This window comes from Blennius ocellaris (genome assembly GCF_963422515.1).
Source record: "Blennius ocellaris genome assembly, chromosome: 6".
Classification (NCBI taxonomy): domain Eukaryota; kingdom Metazoa; phylum Chordata; class Actinopteri; order Blenniiformes; family Blenniidae; genus Blennius; species Blennius ocellaris.
Window position 1 is genome coordinate 11,063,296 of NC_137655.1, and position 14,125 is coordinate 11,077,420.

A 14,125-nucleotide genomic window follows, 5' to 3' on the forward strand; every position below is an offset into this window, starting at 1 on the left:
TTTTAATTCACAGGGGTCACTCCCTGTCTGCCTCCATACAAGCACAAGTAGAGACAATGCATGACTCCTTTTAGTGGCATTATGGTGCTCTTCTTTTGTGAAATAATACATATTTGAGACTAGGAGCGGTTTTTGTTTCCACATCCTTGGTATTAACTGAAATGCTTCGGCAGCGCTGTAGCCTCGGAGAAAACACTCAGCAAAAACAATGAGCGTACCTGATTTTACTTCAGGTGAAACAGAAAGTTGGCACATCGTTGGAATTGCTACACAAGAGGCTCCAGCTCGATCGGCAGACAGTGATTAACTCATGTGACTCATCGTCAACGGTGAATGAGAGCACAATAACAAATGTTTTTGTCTTATTATGCGCTGCCATTTCATGGAGACTGGAGGAAGAGGAAAATAAAATAACTATTTGTTTTTGGTTTGCTTCAGGCAGTAAGCGCAGACGGTGTCATTTTTCAGACAGGGAGGCACCACAGGGGCGGTGAAGCATCCCTCTGGCCAAGGCTGATATATGTCTCTCCACCGGTGCTTTGTTCTGGTCTGCTGCTGGACACTCGTTCCAGACCACAGCCTAATGCCCCTTGTCACAAGAAAGGTTGTCCATCGACAGGGATGTCCACATGCACAAATGCAACATGTCAGTTTTCCATCACTGTGTTTAAATAATGAATGAAAGGCATCATCCGGTCCTGAGTGCTGCTATAAATCAACATGTAAACCAAACCGCCAACGGGGATAGATTTTTACACACACAGCCTCCCTGGAAATGTTTAAAACAAGCTTTATCCCTCTGTGTCAGATTATCCCAGTAAACATACCTAAGTATTTAAGTTCGGTCTCATGCTACACCCCAAAATATGCTGAGTATGGGTAAAGCACAAGTTGCCTCATTTTCTTCATAAACACTTTTCTCTCCTTTCAGAATGATTAAGAAATCGTTATTTCCTAAAAGAAAAGGAAGGAAAAGTCAACACAGTGACTATATTTGATTGTAATTGACTGGCAGAGTGAATGTTTTACAGTTTAAAAGAAAATCAAAACTTTAAAGGAAAGTACTCCCTCATCAAGATGCCATTCCTTCAGGTTAAACAAGTAACACTTTTAAGGATTAAAGTCGGGGAAAGTTTTTGTATTCAAATGTTGGGAGTAAAAATTATAAATTCGCAAGAAAACGAAATACTGTAGTGAAGTCTATTTATGTTTAAAAAAAAAAAAGAAATCTGTACAGGACAGAAAGTATTTGAACAATTTAATGTATTTTTTTTACATACTACACATCGAACAGACATGTCCATACTATTTATGACTTCCATTGTGGTTTTGATTCACAAGTTATTTACTTCAGGGTTAATTTTAGTTTGCATTGGACCAAAATAATAATGTCTTTATACTTTTCAGGTGAACCAGAGTGTGCATGACTGTGTTACCTGCTTTCACCAACAGCCAGCTTAGACCAGCTCCAGCTGCCTTCAACTCCGACAATAGATATACAGGCACAGCAGATGAATGGATGAAACGTGGTTCTCCTCTTTTCCAACATTAAATCCAGTTTCACACAATGCATGTCGTGCCCTTTTTATGAATCCCTCAATGCTTCTCGTGCACAATAGGTGTGAAAAGGCAGGAATGGCATAAACCAGACATAATTAGAGAACCAACAAAAGCAAAAGAAGAAAGGTGTCTTGAATGTGACAGCGAGAAGCAACAGTCCCATGGATGAAAGAGAAGGTGGTATCACTGGAGCAGATTCAGAGCAACAACATATTCTCCATCCATGGTCTGCTTCAAGGGAAATGTTTGAAGAACAAAAACAAAAAGTATATTTTCCAGAGGAAAACATTTCAGTTGTTTGTATTAGGTCAGGGGTGTTTAAACCGTCTCGCCAGAGGGTCCAACCCAGCCTGTGAGATAGCACTGAGAAGAAAAATATTACCTACAAGACACTGACTATAATTTTTGTAGCTACAGCTGTTTTCAATACATTTACTCAGGATTGCAGTATATACATAAACAATACTGAGACCTGAAATATATCAGTGTTATATCAGCAAGGGAAGCTGCTTTATTGATGACTCAGCATTAACATCAAAGTCTTACATTGAGGGTGAAAGTGTACAAAATGTGCTGGCTCTGTCAAAATGCTGTAATTATTGGGTATTTTAATGTATTTTGTACCTGGGGGCATCATTCAAAGTGTCATAATGAAGAAATGGCATTAATTTTCCCATAAAATGTGAATGTTCTTAATGGTGACCAAGAGATTAGAAAAGCAGACATGGAATTAGTAGTTTGCAGGTTCAATTCCCACTGAGGAAACAGCACAGTGGGTCTCTGCACAAGATACTTGACCTCCATCAGCTCCCTGGATGGCTGTAATGTGGTGCACCTCTGCACCATAGAAATAGTATTTGTCAATACAGAAAAGGAATTTCCCCAAGGAGATTAATAAAGGACAATTCATTGTCCCAAATTTATTTTATTTTTTTAACAGTGCCATGCTTTTGCAATTGTTTAATGATAAGTTAATAGTTTCAGAAAATTAATCCAATATAATTCATCTGAAAATCTGCATTTGGAAGCTATTTTGGTACAATTTTAATGGATTATCCCGCTCAAGGCCAATGTTGGCTGTGTGTCTCCTGGACTACAATGACTTTCACAATGTTATGACACCATCTGTGGTGCTGTGGCTCTGGTGGTAGAGTGATTGTCTCCCACTGGTTGCAGGTTCCATTCCCTCGTCATCAAAGTCTCCTTCAGAAGAACTCTGGGATTAGTAAAGTGTTTCTATTCTATTCATCATGTCAAGTATCTGACAATGACTGTAGTGGACCAGGTTTCACATCCTGGATGCAATAGAAAGGACATGCAGCATAAAAACCAGCCAAGTTGTGCTGTAAAATCACTTACAGTGAAAACTGCTGTAAAGGGGGTGGGTAAATAGACCCTGCTTTTCAAAGTACTTTAAGGAGCAGTCATTTGTTTACTCTCTTGCTCATCAAAGTCTATTTGTACTTTGAACATGTTTTTACTTTGTATAAGCATTTCACGTTTTGCCTCATTTTATCTAGAAAGAAAAAAATGAAAAAAACATGTTGCATTCGAAAGGGATCTTGGCTACAATTCCTATAGCATAACACCCTCTCCCATCAACAATCATGATGGAATAAGTTAAAGAACAGACAGACTGCAACAGCAGCAGGTTCACTCCCTCTTTCCCTCCTTCTGTCACTCGACTTATCTGGAGTCATGTGGCCCATTGTTAGTGTTATCTGAGGTGATCAGGGCTGAGCTGGGCCTCTGTCCACATCAGTCTCCTCAGCAGTCTGCACTGGCCAGATGGTGGACCTCCACCTGCAGAGAGCTTGTAAGAACACTCACTGTGATCTTCTGTCACATACAAATGCAGCACAGGGATCTCCCATTGCCCGGAGAAAACACTAAAGTCTACTGACTATTCTTTCAGGGAAATGATTCTCAATTCCTACCATGACAAGTCACTGAATAGAACAGCAATTGTATTTTTTTCTGGGTCATAAAAAGAAAACAAGATTTTCTAAAATAATTGTTATATTTGTCAAGGAATTTACACATTTAAGCTAAATAAACAGAGAAATCTGTCTTTCTCTCAAATCCTGTTTAATCTATTCAGAACAGAAATTCTCAATGCTGCTCAGGAGGAGGGTTTTTTCTGGTGTTTATACTGTTGCAAGGCAAAACCGCAGTGGAGACGTTGGTGAAAAAGGAAAGGGAACCCTGGTTGCTTTTTTTTTTTATCATGGACCCATAGAAAACACCCTTCCTATGCAACAGTGAGCCATATTTCTCAAGCAGCCCTGTGACTCGCTCTGGATCTGTGCCACAAGTGGATATATTTCTCCCCTAACTGCTTGAGGGCATTGTCACCCATTTCAATTTTTATTGGTTCATGCCCTTACGTCTAATTCTGCAGGGACTCCATGTCAGAACAGGCAGCAGCAGGATTCTGGGTAATCAGCGTGAAAATGTTCTGGAGTAAAAAAAATTGCCTGCTTCCAGTTGTCGCCCACCAACGTTGTCAGACTGGTGGCTGAGGAGTAAGCTTGTTAGTATCAAGTAGGAAAGAAATGAAAATAAACCACTCAGGAGGCAACACGCTTGCGAGCTGCTGTCCTGCTCTGACCTGGAAAAAATTCCCAGTATACAGTTGGACAAATTTAAAATCCAAACTCAAACACAAATTATTGGATTGATGATAAGATAAATACTGTCCTGATCTTGGAAAAAAAATTAAGTTATCAAAACAGAAACCATGGATACATGCCTGAAAACCCTCAAATGAATAATAAAGTTATATTTATGACAACAGTTTCAACTAAAATTTTATACATTAAAATGAATGCCAATGTATATGCCAACATATTCAAAAATAAGTAAAGAATCCACATAACAAATGAAAAGATAAATAAAAAGGCGTGAGTGTGCTTTGCTTTACCCCAATTTTCTTTGGTAATATCTATAAAGATCCATAGATATAAAAAGCACACCTCTTTTCTTGTCAGTGAAATGCTTTCAGTTGTTCAACCTTTATATAAAATCGACACCTGTCATAACGGGTGCCATGACTGATTTCCTGATTTCAGTTTCTATCTTTATTATACTCTAGATATTTTCCATTTAAAAAAAAAAAGATAATTAACACCAACTCCAATGGGAAAAGGCTTCCCCCTGATCTGTGGAACCTCCCCCCCCCCCCTTAAATCATTCTGCTGGCTCCCACAAAACAAAAGAGCAGCCCGACACTTTGAAAACCACTGAGGACGCAGTGGAACTAAAATGTCTGTGTATTGTTCTGAAGACACTGATAGACATGGCATTTTTACAATGGCAGTGAAATGATCCATTCAACTGTCAGGGAAATGTAGAATTTTTTTTTAGAAAGATTGGTTGTGAATAATCACACTGAAAAGCTTCACAATTGTCGCTTCATTTTTATTATTTTGTTTTTTGTGATACAGGCTGGGCACCTGCACACCATTTCATTTCACTGGCGTGTGACCTTGACTGAGGTCGAAGAAAGGCTTTTTAAACAGAGCCTGCAACACATGCAGCAAAGTAGGAAGTTCAAGAGGGTGCCGTCCAAAGATAAGGAACAAGCTTTGTCTTTAAAGTGGCTCTATTGTTCAAATTCAAGCTTTTTTTCTAAAACAAATATAAATGGCAAGCAAGCAGGATGCTTTTACAAATATTTTTTTTCCCCAAGTGGAAATATATTTGCTAATATTTCTTTATGCCAAAAAAAAACCCTACTTCCTCTGGCGTTGGCAGCTCCTGCATGCCACTTACATGAAGATCAGGGTCATTTTTGCACAATACCTACATTCTCCATTAGTAGTTCAGTGTTCAGAGTATCATGCATCTGCTGTCATGTTTTACTCACTGAGGCTTGGCGCATCTCGTCTTGTCACAAGACGCAACGTAAACAGAGGAGCAGCGAGCGTGAAGGATGAACCTCTCTTGCTGGCTGAGGGCCATCATCCAACCCTTCACCCCACCAAGTCAACCCCACACACATGTTTAAGCCGAACTTTTGGGGCTCATGCACTGACAAATGCTTCCATTAAATGATTGGAATTTTAATTTTAAAAGCACATCTTAAAACATATTGGGTTTATTTTGCGTTTTCAGAGAGAGAGAGAGAGAGAAAGAGAGAGAGAGCTTTCCCCTTGAACACACATCAAGTGCACAGACAGAAAAACAAAAGCACCCTGATACAGATAGATAGATAAAGAAGTTGTGCATTCCTGGGTGAATAATGAGCATTGGTATGCACAAACATGCTGGGAAGCATTCAGATCATCTGAAGTCGTGTAATAACAGCCACACTCGAGTCTTTGTACCAACACTGCAGAGAGTATTGTTCTTTTTTAAGAGGCAAAAGTGTTTAGATGTTATGCTATAAATTATTTATATAGATCTTAGGGAAATTATATCTGTTGGAAAATAGCTTTCGGTGGGTTTTTGGTACACCAAATCAAACTACTTGTGCACACCTACTAATGAATCTCTCTCAAGAATCTGAAGTGAAATGCGTGCGCACGTGCCTCTTCTTTGCATGTGCCGTGCTGAAATAATGCCTGTAGTCGACTTTTTTGTGCTCAGACAAGAGATTAAAAGTGTTACCCAAAACCTTTTGTGCATTTATGGGCAACACCCAAAGTCAGCTTCTATAACAAAGCTTGGATGCAATGAGTTTTAGGAGATGTTAAGGTGATATTTGAGCAGAGCTATCATTATGAAAAATTATCCGGTGCTGACTTGCTGAGGAGGGCCCGGGATGAGTTGGAACTAGAGGGCTGGTGTTGACTGAACAGCGCTCCTCATTCTTCTCTTTATCTTGCCGGCATTCTTCCGCCTCATTTCAATAGCCATTCTTCAGTAAAGAGCCCCCTTAGCTGCCGTTCACACTTCTTGTGATTTGTATTCTAAGTAGCTCACAGATCTTTTGTATTCTGGGCCGATAGCAATCTGAATCCTCACGCTGACATAGGCGGCTGCAGATATCCAGCAACAGCTAAAAAAAAGGTCTTATTTATTATGAGCTGTGGAATCCTTTCTGTTGAAATCCTACTAAACGATAAGCTCTGTGTACACGTAGACTCCACAAATGATAAAATGGTAAGTAGACTGATTGCAGTGCACTGATTATGTCTCATTTATTTCTCAGGGATTCACATGAACTAAGAAAGCAAACTTAAGGCCAAAGTGAGATTGGTGCACTTGAGTTTAAAAGCTACAGGTTTAATTACATTACATTGGTGTGTGAATGTGTGTGTGAATGAGTGAAAGTGATGAATGATGTATAGCGCTTTGGAGCTGCTCACACAGCTGTAAGGTGCTATATCAGTGAAATCAATTTACCATTTATCATTAAAAAAAAGTATGTTAAGAAATAGAGAAAACACCTTTGTATGTTCCTCATTATCACTATATGTTACATTACCATGTACATAATATGGGTTTTGAGTTCAAATCATCCAAAATCAAAAGCTTTACACTGTTTCATGTCAGCATTTGAGTTAAATCATAAAGCTAACATTAATTGTGGCGAGCGTGCCTGGAGGTCAGAGAAGTAGTCTTGGTATCTGGTTTTCGTAGAGTCGAATCCCACAGCTGATTTGTCACCACTATGGCCCCCTGAACAAGACCCTTGACCCCTTTCAGTTCTCCGGACCACCTTGTGGCCTGCACCTCCGCATCCTAAAAGTAGGATTGGTCAGTGTGGAAAAATAAAGCAACAGAATGCGACTAATTTAAATGTAATAAACTATTAGTGATGTTGTCTTCATCAGGCCTAAATGGTAGTTCACGTTTAAGAATGCTGCGTTGAAGTTGATTAACATTTGCTGTGTTGCTACAGTCTATGACCAGGTCCCACTATTTTCCAAAGATTGCAAACTGATCCAAGAGGGGCTTTTAAAAATAGTAGTCGAAGCAATATTTGTAGAGTTAAAATCATATATAGTTTAAAAAGTGTTAAAGTGGAATTTCTCTCTGAAGTGATTTAGAGAATGTGCAATATGAAATACTGTAATTCAGCACTGATGAAATCCAGGACTTCTGCTTGCAGACTGATAACAGAACAACTGTCTGCCGTCTGAATGGCATTGATAAGAGCATCATACCAATACAGTGGCCTTTCTCCCAGTCGCAGATCCCCTCTGGTTTCTCTCCTTGGGAATCCTGTGGCGGGGAGATCCAAGGACGACAAACACACAGTTAATCTACTGCTCTGATAAGTTTTAAACACACACTCATCACTTTTATTTATCTAATGTACAAGCCTGCTAATGATGAGGTATTTCTCACTATCAGATTGTAGATAACTGAATGTTTTACTCTAATTACGAAATCATAACAATTTAAAATGTTGCTGTGTTACAGTGTGTTCTGCCTCTTCACCTTGTGGAGGCTGAAGTGAGCTCAGGTCCAATGTTTAATCTAACTCTGGATTAGTATACATAGAGGATGGAAAGATTTTATTAGAATATGGATTTTTCTTTATACCAATGAATTGATAAACTAGAAAATGTCATTACAGTGTTTTGCGCGTATGAGGGGGATTTTAAAGAATAAATACCAAGTGAAATTGGAACAAGCTACTATGCGGTGGTTTGCAAAACAGAAGCAGAAGCCTTCTTAATTCTTTCACATTGTTGAAAAAACTGTTGTTGTACTTTGTTCCTGAGAATTCATTCAGAAGGAAAATAACAATTATCACTAAAGCCCGTTGTTTTTAAGGAACCAGCACTGCCACCCAGAAAGCAGTGGTTTAAATCCATATTTTAATAATTGTAGGAATTTTCATGAATCATGTTTGTCTTGTTCCAAACTTCCTCATTCTAATCAGGACATTAAACTCCTCTACATTTTTTTTTCTTTTTTTTTTTCAAAAGAGCAGCTCACTGCTGATGTTTTGTAACTCAACTGTGAGAAGTGTTCCATTTTGAAATATTTCTCTAACGGTGCAGTTTTCATTGCTCAACCTTAATCACACTTTCATCCCTTCACCAAGAAAAGGCAGTTGGTAAAGTTTTGTTTTCGTGACGCCGAAATAGCTCTTTAGCACAAGCATGCTGACTTGAATGAAGAATGCAGATCAATTCATTGAATCTGTCACCACTCTCATATATCAAAGACAAGATATAGTATTTGTATGCCTCTCTGAGGATATTGGGTTTCAAACAAACGTCAGCCCCGTCTTAAAGAGCAGGGCGGGGTGTTTCATGTGGCATGGCCCTGTCCTCACTACTCAAACTGAAATCAGAGAGGGTTGATAGAAATGAATGTTGGACTCACCCAAGCTCAAAAGCTGTTTGATAGAATTCCCACATTATAGGGTGTGTGGTTCTGTTCAAATCCGCTGGGGGGTCATTTAGCACTTGGGACTTAGACATAACAGCACTTGAGAAGTGACAGAGTGTGTATAAAAGGTGAGGAGAGATTCAAGCCTGCGCTGATGAAAACTGCCATCAGACACGGTTATAAAGTGATTTGTAGTGAGAAATCTAAGACTGGGAGGGGAGACTAAACGGCCAATCTAAATGTCAGTCTTCACTTAAGGCTGGTTCAAGAGGGAAGTGAAGCACGTGGGCCGGTGATATATTAACATAAGAAGTCCAAAAGTGCTAAAACTTTCACAAAACTTTCCTACAGGCATGTTTGTGCGGACTTTTTGTCTCCTATAATATCATACTTGCCATTATGCTGAACTGTTGTAGTGTAATAAAGCTTAATTATGATATTATTTCTTCACAAAGAATTATAACATGGAATTATAAAAGAGTCTAATAAGAATTTAATTATAATTATTTACATAATAGTCAAATCATGATCTCAGTTTTCGAACTGTTGTTTGCACCGTTTTTTTTCTTTCTTCCTTTTAAACCACAGACTTTCACAAACTGACGCCTCTCACCTCAGACAGTCGTTGACTTTATAGCGCCTGTTTTGGGAGACGCATCCTGCTTGCTCCTCCCCCTAAAGGGGGGAGGGGGAGGGAGCAGGGGGCCCTATTTATTGAGTTGCGTGTGTGTCGCTCAACCACACTGATCAGCCTATATTTCACGCAGACGCACGCTCTCTTGTCCTCAACGCACGTTCTTCAGCATGGAGGTGAGTCAGCTCCCCATTTTAGACACTTCTTAAATGTGGTGAGACACAGTTTGTAAATTAGTTTTGCACTGAAAAGTTTTCTTTCTTAATTAATTGTTATATAAAAAAACAAACAAAAACATGCTGTCTTCGCAGTGACATAGACGTTAGTATTATTTTCATATATTTTAAGCTGCTGTGTTACCTGAAGTGGATGAATTAAGTTTAGTCTCTCATTTTCCAACGTTCGAGACTGAAATAATAACAGGGAAATGTTCAACTTTAAGGGGTCCCCTTCAACCTGTTTGCTCTATGCAAGCAAAGAATCTTCTCTACAAATGTATATATTTTTTCCAGTTTTTAAATTTTATTTCTTTATTTTCTTCCTCCTTTAGGACGTCATTTACGAGTTTCTTGACAACGGTACATACAACAACTCAGAGGAGTCTGGAGACTTCGGGCTTGACTTCCAAGAGGCATGTGATACAGCGCTGAGCGCCGACTTCAACAAGATCTTCCTGCCAACCGTTTACGGAATAATTTTCATTCTGGGGACGATTGGTAATGGATTAGTTGTGGTTGTCATGGGCTACCAGAAAAAGGTCAAAACAATGACGGACAAGTACCGGCTCCATCTCTCTGTGGCCGACCTCTTGTTCGTCCTCACACTGCCCTTCTGGGCCGTGGATGCGGCCAAAACCTGGTACTTTGGAAGTTTCCTCTGCGTGTCTGTGCATATGATCTACACAGTCAACCTGTACAGCAGCGTGTTGATCCTAGCCTTCATCAGCCTGGACAGATACTTGGCAGTTGTACGGGCCACAAACAGCCAAGCCACAAGGAAGCTGCTTGCAAGCAGAGTGATCTATGTGGGTGTGTGGCTGCCTGCCGCCATACTGACCGTACCTGACCTGGTGTTTGCCAGGGTTCAAAATGTGGGGTCGTCAAATTTCTTCCTGACAGATGAAGGTGAAGATACAGCAGACTCCAGGACTATCTGCCAGCGCATCTACCCGGTGGAAACCAGTCTCATATGGACAGTTGTGTTCCGCTTCTGGCACATCCTGGTGGGCTTCATCCTGCCGGGCCTTGTCATCCTCGTCTGCTACTGCATCATCATCGCCAAGCTGTCCCAAGGCACCAAGGGCCAGGCACTGAAAAAGAAGGCACTGAAGACCACTGTCATCCTTATCCTGTGTTTTTTCACCTGCTGGTTGCCCTACTGCGTTGGCATCTTTTTGGACACCCTCATCATGCTGAATGTGGTCCCGTCATCTTGTGCGCTGCAACAAGCGGTGGAGAAGTGGATTTCAATCACTGAGGCATTGGCTTATTTCCACTGCTGCCTAAACCCCATCCTCTATGCTTTCCTGGGTGTTAAGTTTAAGAAGTCAGCCAGGAGTGCACTGACAGTCAGCAGCAGATCAAGTCAGAAAGTGACTCTCATGACAAAAAAGCGAGGGCCAATTTCTTCTGTGTCAACCGAGTCAGAGTCTTCAAGTGTGCTGGCAAGTTAACTAATGGCCAACTTCACAGTCGGTGACTTCATCCACTCAGGAGAGAAAACAAAGCTAAGCTTTAATTTCCAAGAACTTACTACATTTTGTACAGATGTTAAAGAAGAGGATTTTTTTTTTTTTTTTACACATTTTGAGTTGTTTGTCTTGATTACTGCAGTTATGTGTGTTGTGAGGGGATTTTGTTGTATGTTTGCTCCTTTTTGTATGCCTGAATGCAGACGGTGTCCTCAGGCAGTGCCTCATTTCCATTCATTCCTCCTAACAGTCGACTTCCATTATCCCTGTTTTCATCTTTACGATAGGTGAAGTTATATCAAAGCTCAGGCATACAATGCCCTTTTTGTGTTTTCAGGAATGGTAGCTGCTTTTGTAAATAGTTTTGTAGCATTTTTTTTGTTTGCATTTGTGTTGTGTGATTACCTAAAAACTATTTATTGCTGTCATCCACACTGGAAGTCTGTAAAGGAAAAACTGCAAGCTGCTTGTTTTTTTACCACCTTGAATGTGTTTTTGTTGTAAAAAATAAAACATTTCAGTACTTCTCATAAAATAAGTCTGGTGGTGTGCCGTTTTTAACCTGTGTGTGTGTGTGTGTGGGGGGGGGGTTGTCTTTGAGCACAAATGTCACCACCTGAACTGGCTGTGTAGCAGGAGGAGTGAGCACCCAGGCCCTGTAATTGCAAGAACATCTGTGCACTTTTACATCTTAAGCAGCCCATGACACAAAAGCCTAAAATCCTCAGTTATAATTAGGAACCATATGGCTCCTTGACAAAGAAAATAGCATGTTAAGTTACCCTTTGACTTGTTTTCTTTCTTTTCACTTTGCAAGATATACTGCTTTCATTGTCTTTAGCTTGTAAACAAGTATTATCCTATTCACCTTACAGAGTGGGTCAATGGGTCAACTTAGCTATTTCCTGACTCACCAAACAAAAAAATAATGGCATTCAGCAGTTGAGTGATATAGTATGAAGATGCAAATTGGATGGCATTGTTGGATTCAGTGTGTCTCTGACAGTAAATCTGCTGGAATTATATGACGACAAGACAAGACATAAAGATGACACGTTTAGAACACATACCCACGTCAATCTTTCTGTGGCCTCTTATATTTGCTGTGCACTCTATGGATTTAGTGTTTTGACAAAGTGATGCTCAAACTGGAAACCAGGGGAAACTCACAACAATGGAGGTCAAGGAGAATAAATCCATGAAATGGCTGCTATGCAAAGCAGCATCAGGATTCATTAAAAAACCTCAAAGACCATACATTTCCATGTTTTTACATGCGAAAGACAAGTGTGAGGCACTCTCAAGACACAAGGTTAACTCCTACTTTGGGACTCTGGTCTCATGCAGTGAGGCAGGATCAAGAAGGGGGTGCTTTTTCAGCTGGAAATGTACTGCAAGAATTAACATGACATGTTAACTGATTCACTGTGTGTAGTGGGGGAGAGAGAGTGTGTGTGTGTGAGAGAGAGAGAGAGAGAGAGAGAGACAGAGAGAGAGAGAGAGAGAGAGAGATGGGGTAGAGACAAATAAGGAATCAAAAGTAAGAGAGAGACATTAACCATCTAAAGTGCTCAGAGATATCCCCTGCATCCCATTTCATTGTCATCGGGTTAACAACAGCGGGCTTACAAAAGAACTGCACTGGCAATGCGCATAGAAGGGTTATGCAGAGAAGTCCCCAAGAGGAGAACAACACAACAGTAAAGAATGTGGCTCACTGGCACACAAAGAGAATTATATGCTTTTAATAAAGTTCCTGCGAGGAAGAGCAGATGCGCCTTTTACAGTGCAACACATGTCCATATCATCTGTTTAATGAGTCTGACTGGTTGTATTGTTTAATGTTGTACAGACCATGTCGAAATATTAACTGTTATCATCATAAAAATTACACATGGATGTTGTGAGACTGCAGACAGACTAAAGTGCTCACTTGAGTGTATCACTTTAAAAATATACAGCACCCTTGGGAGGTCACTCATGGATGTGAGAAGGTGCCCTTTCATATATTATTAAAGCCATTGTTCTTTCTGTTTGATGAGAAAATGTTTAAACACCACAGATTTACAGTGTCCGGCTATATTTTTCAGATGTTTGTTTTAATTAAATGAAGCGTCACGTGATAATAATGACACGGAACCCAAATCTTCCAAAACAAAAATATCCTCTTCCTGTGAAATGTTGCAACAATAACACAACCTTTCTGACATGTGATGTATGAGTTAAAATAAATCACTCTATGTATGTTCGAGCAGTGAAGTGGTTTTTGTTTAATTTACTGGGTTAAAGGCCAAAGCTATTGGAACAGGCAGGAAATTGTCTATACTCTAATTTATTCTATTGATGGAAGTTCCAAATTTTATCCCACAGTCCAAGTCTAGTTTGGGGCCCAATTTAATTTTCATTTCAGAGGCACAATGATCTTGATAAGTGACAGAATCAATAACCACAGTAATAGTTTTAAAGTGCTATTGTAACCCAAAGAAGACAAAGCAGCAAAGAAAACGCAAGATCTGCTTGGGCAGTGACACGCTCCACTAAAGGTTACAGTGTTTTGGTTGGAAAGTGAGCAGCAGGAAGGCTGTTTCCTGCATCGGGGGCTCCTGTGGGCAACCGCCTGAGAAAAGCTTTGATGACACCCCCACTGTATTCAAACCACCACCACAAGTTGTGCCTGGTTATTCTTGCAAAGGTCACCAAATACCTTGATGCACTCCGTGCGCTCAACCAGGGGTGCAAAAAGTAATTTCATGGTGTGTGTCACTTTCAGTGTTCATGTGGATGTGCAAAACAGCCCACATAGGGTGGTCGCTTGTATCTGTAGTCTTGTGAGGCACATTGCTGACTTCATGTGCTCAAACAAAGATTAGTTTGTTTTCCATCTTATATTATTATTGTATTTAATGTTATTTTGTTCATTGCCTCCCAGGCCAGACGTTTGGGGCCAA

General features: G+C 40.1%; 1 protein-coding gene across 1 annotated transcript in view; it reads left to right on the forward strand.

Annotated features, from left to right (window-relative positions):
* The window catches only part of LOC308131429 (C-X-C chemokine receptor type 4-like), a gene marked incomplete at its 5' end in the record, with an annotated part of 92,819 nt that extends 81,174 nt beyond the window's left edge, over positions 1–11,645 (forward strand). The window contains one exon of the mRNA XM_080498157.1: positions 10,038–11,645. Within this exon, the coding sequence (XP_080354283.1) occupies positions 10,038–11,159 (1,122 nt within the window). The 3' untranslated portion in view covers positions 11,160–11,645. The remainder of the gene's footprint in view (positions 1–10,037) is intronic.
* Between the last annotated feature and the right edge of the window lie 2,480 nt (positions 11,646–14,125).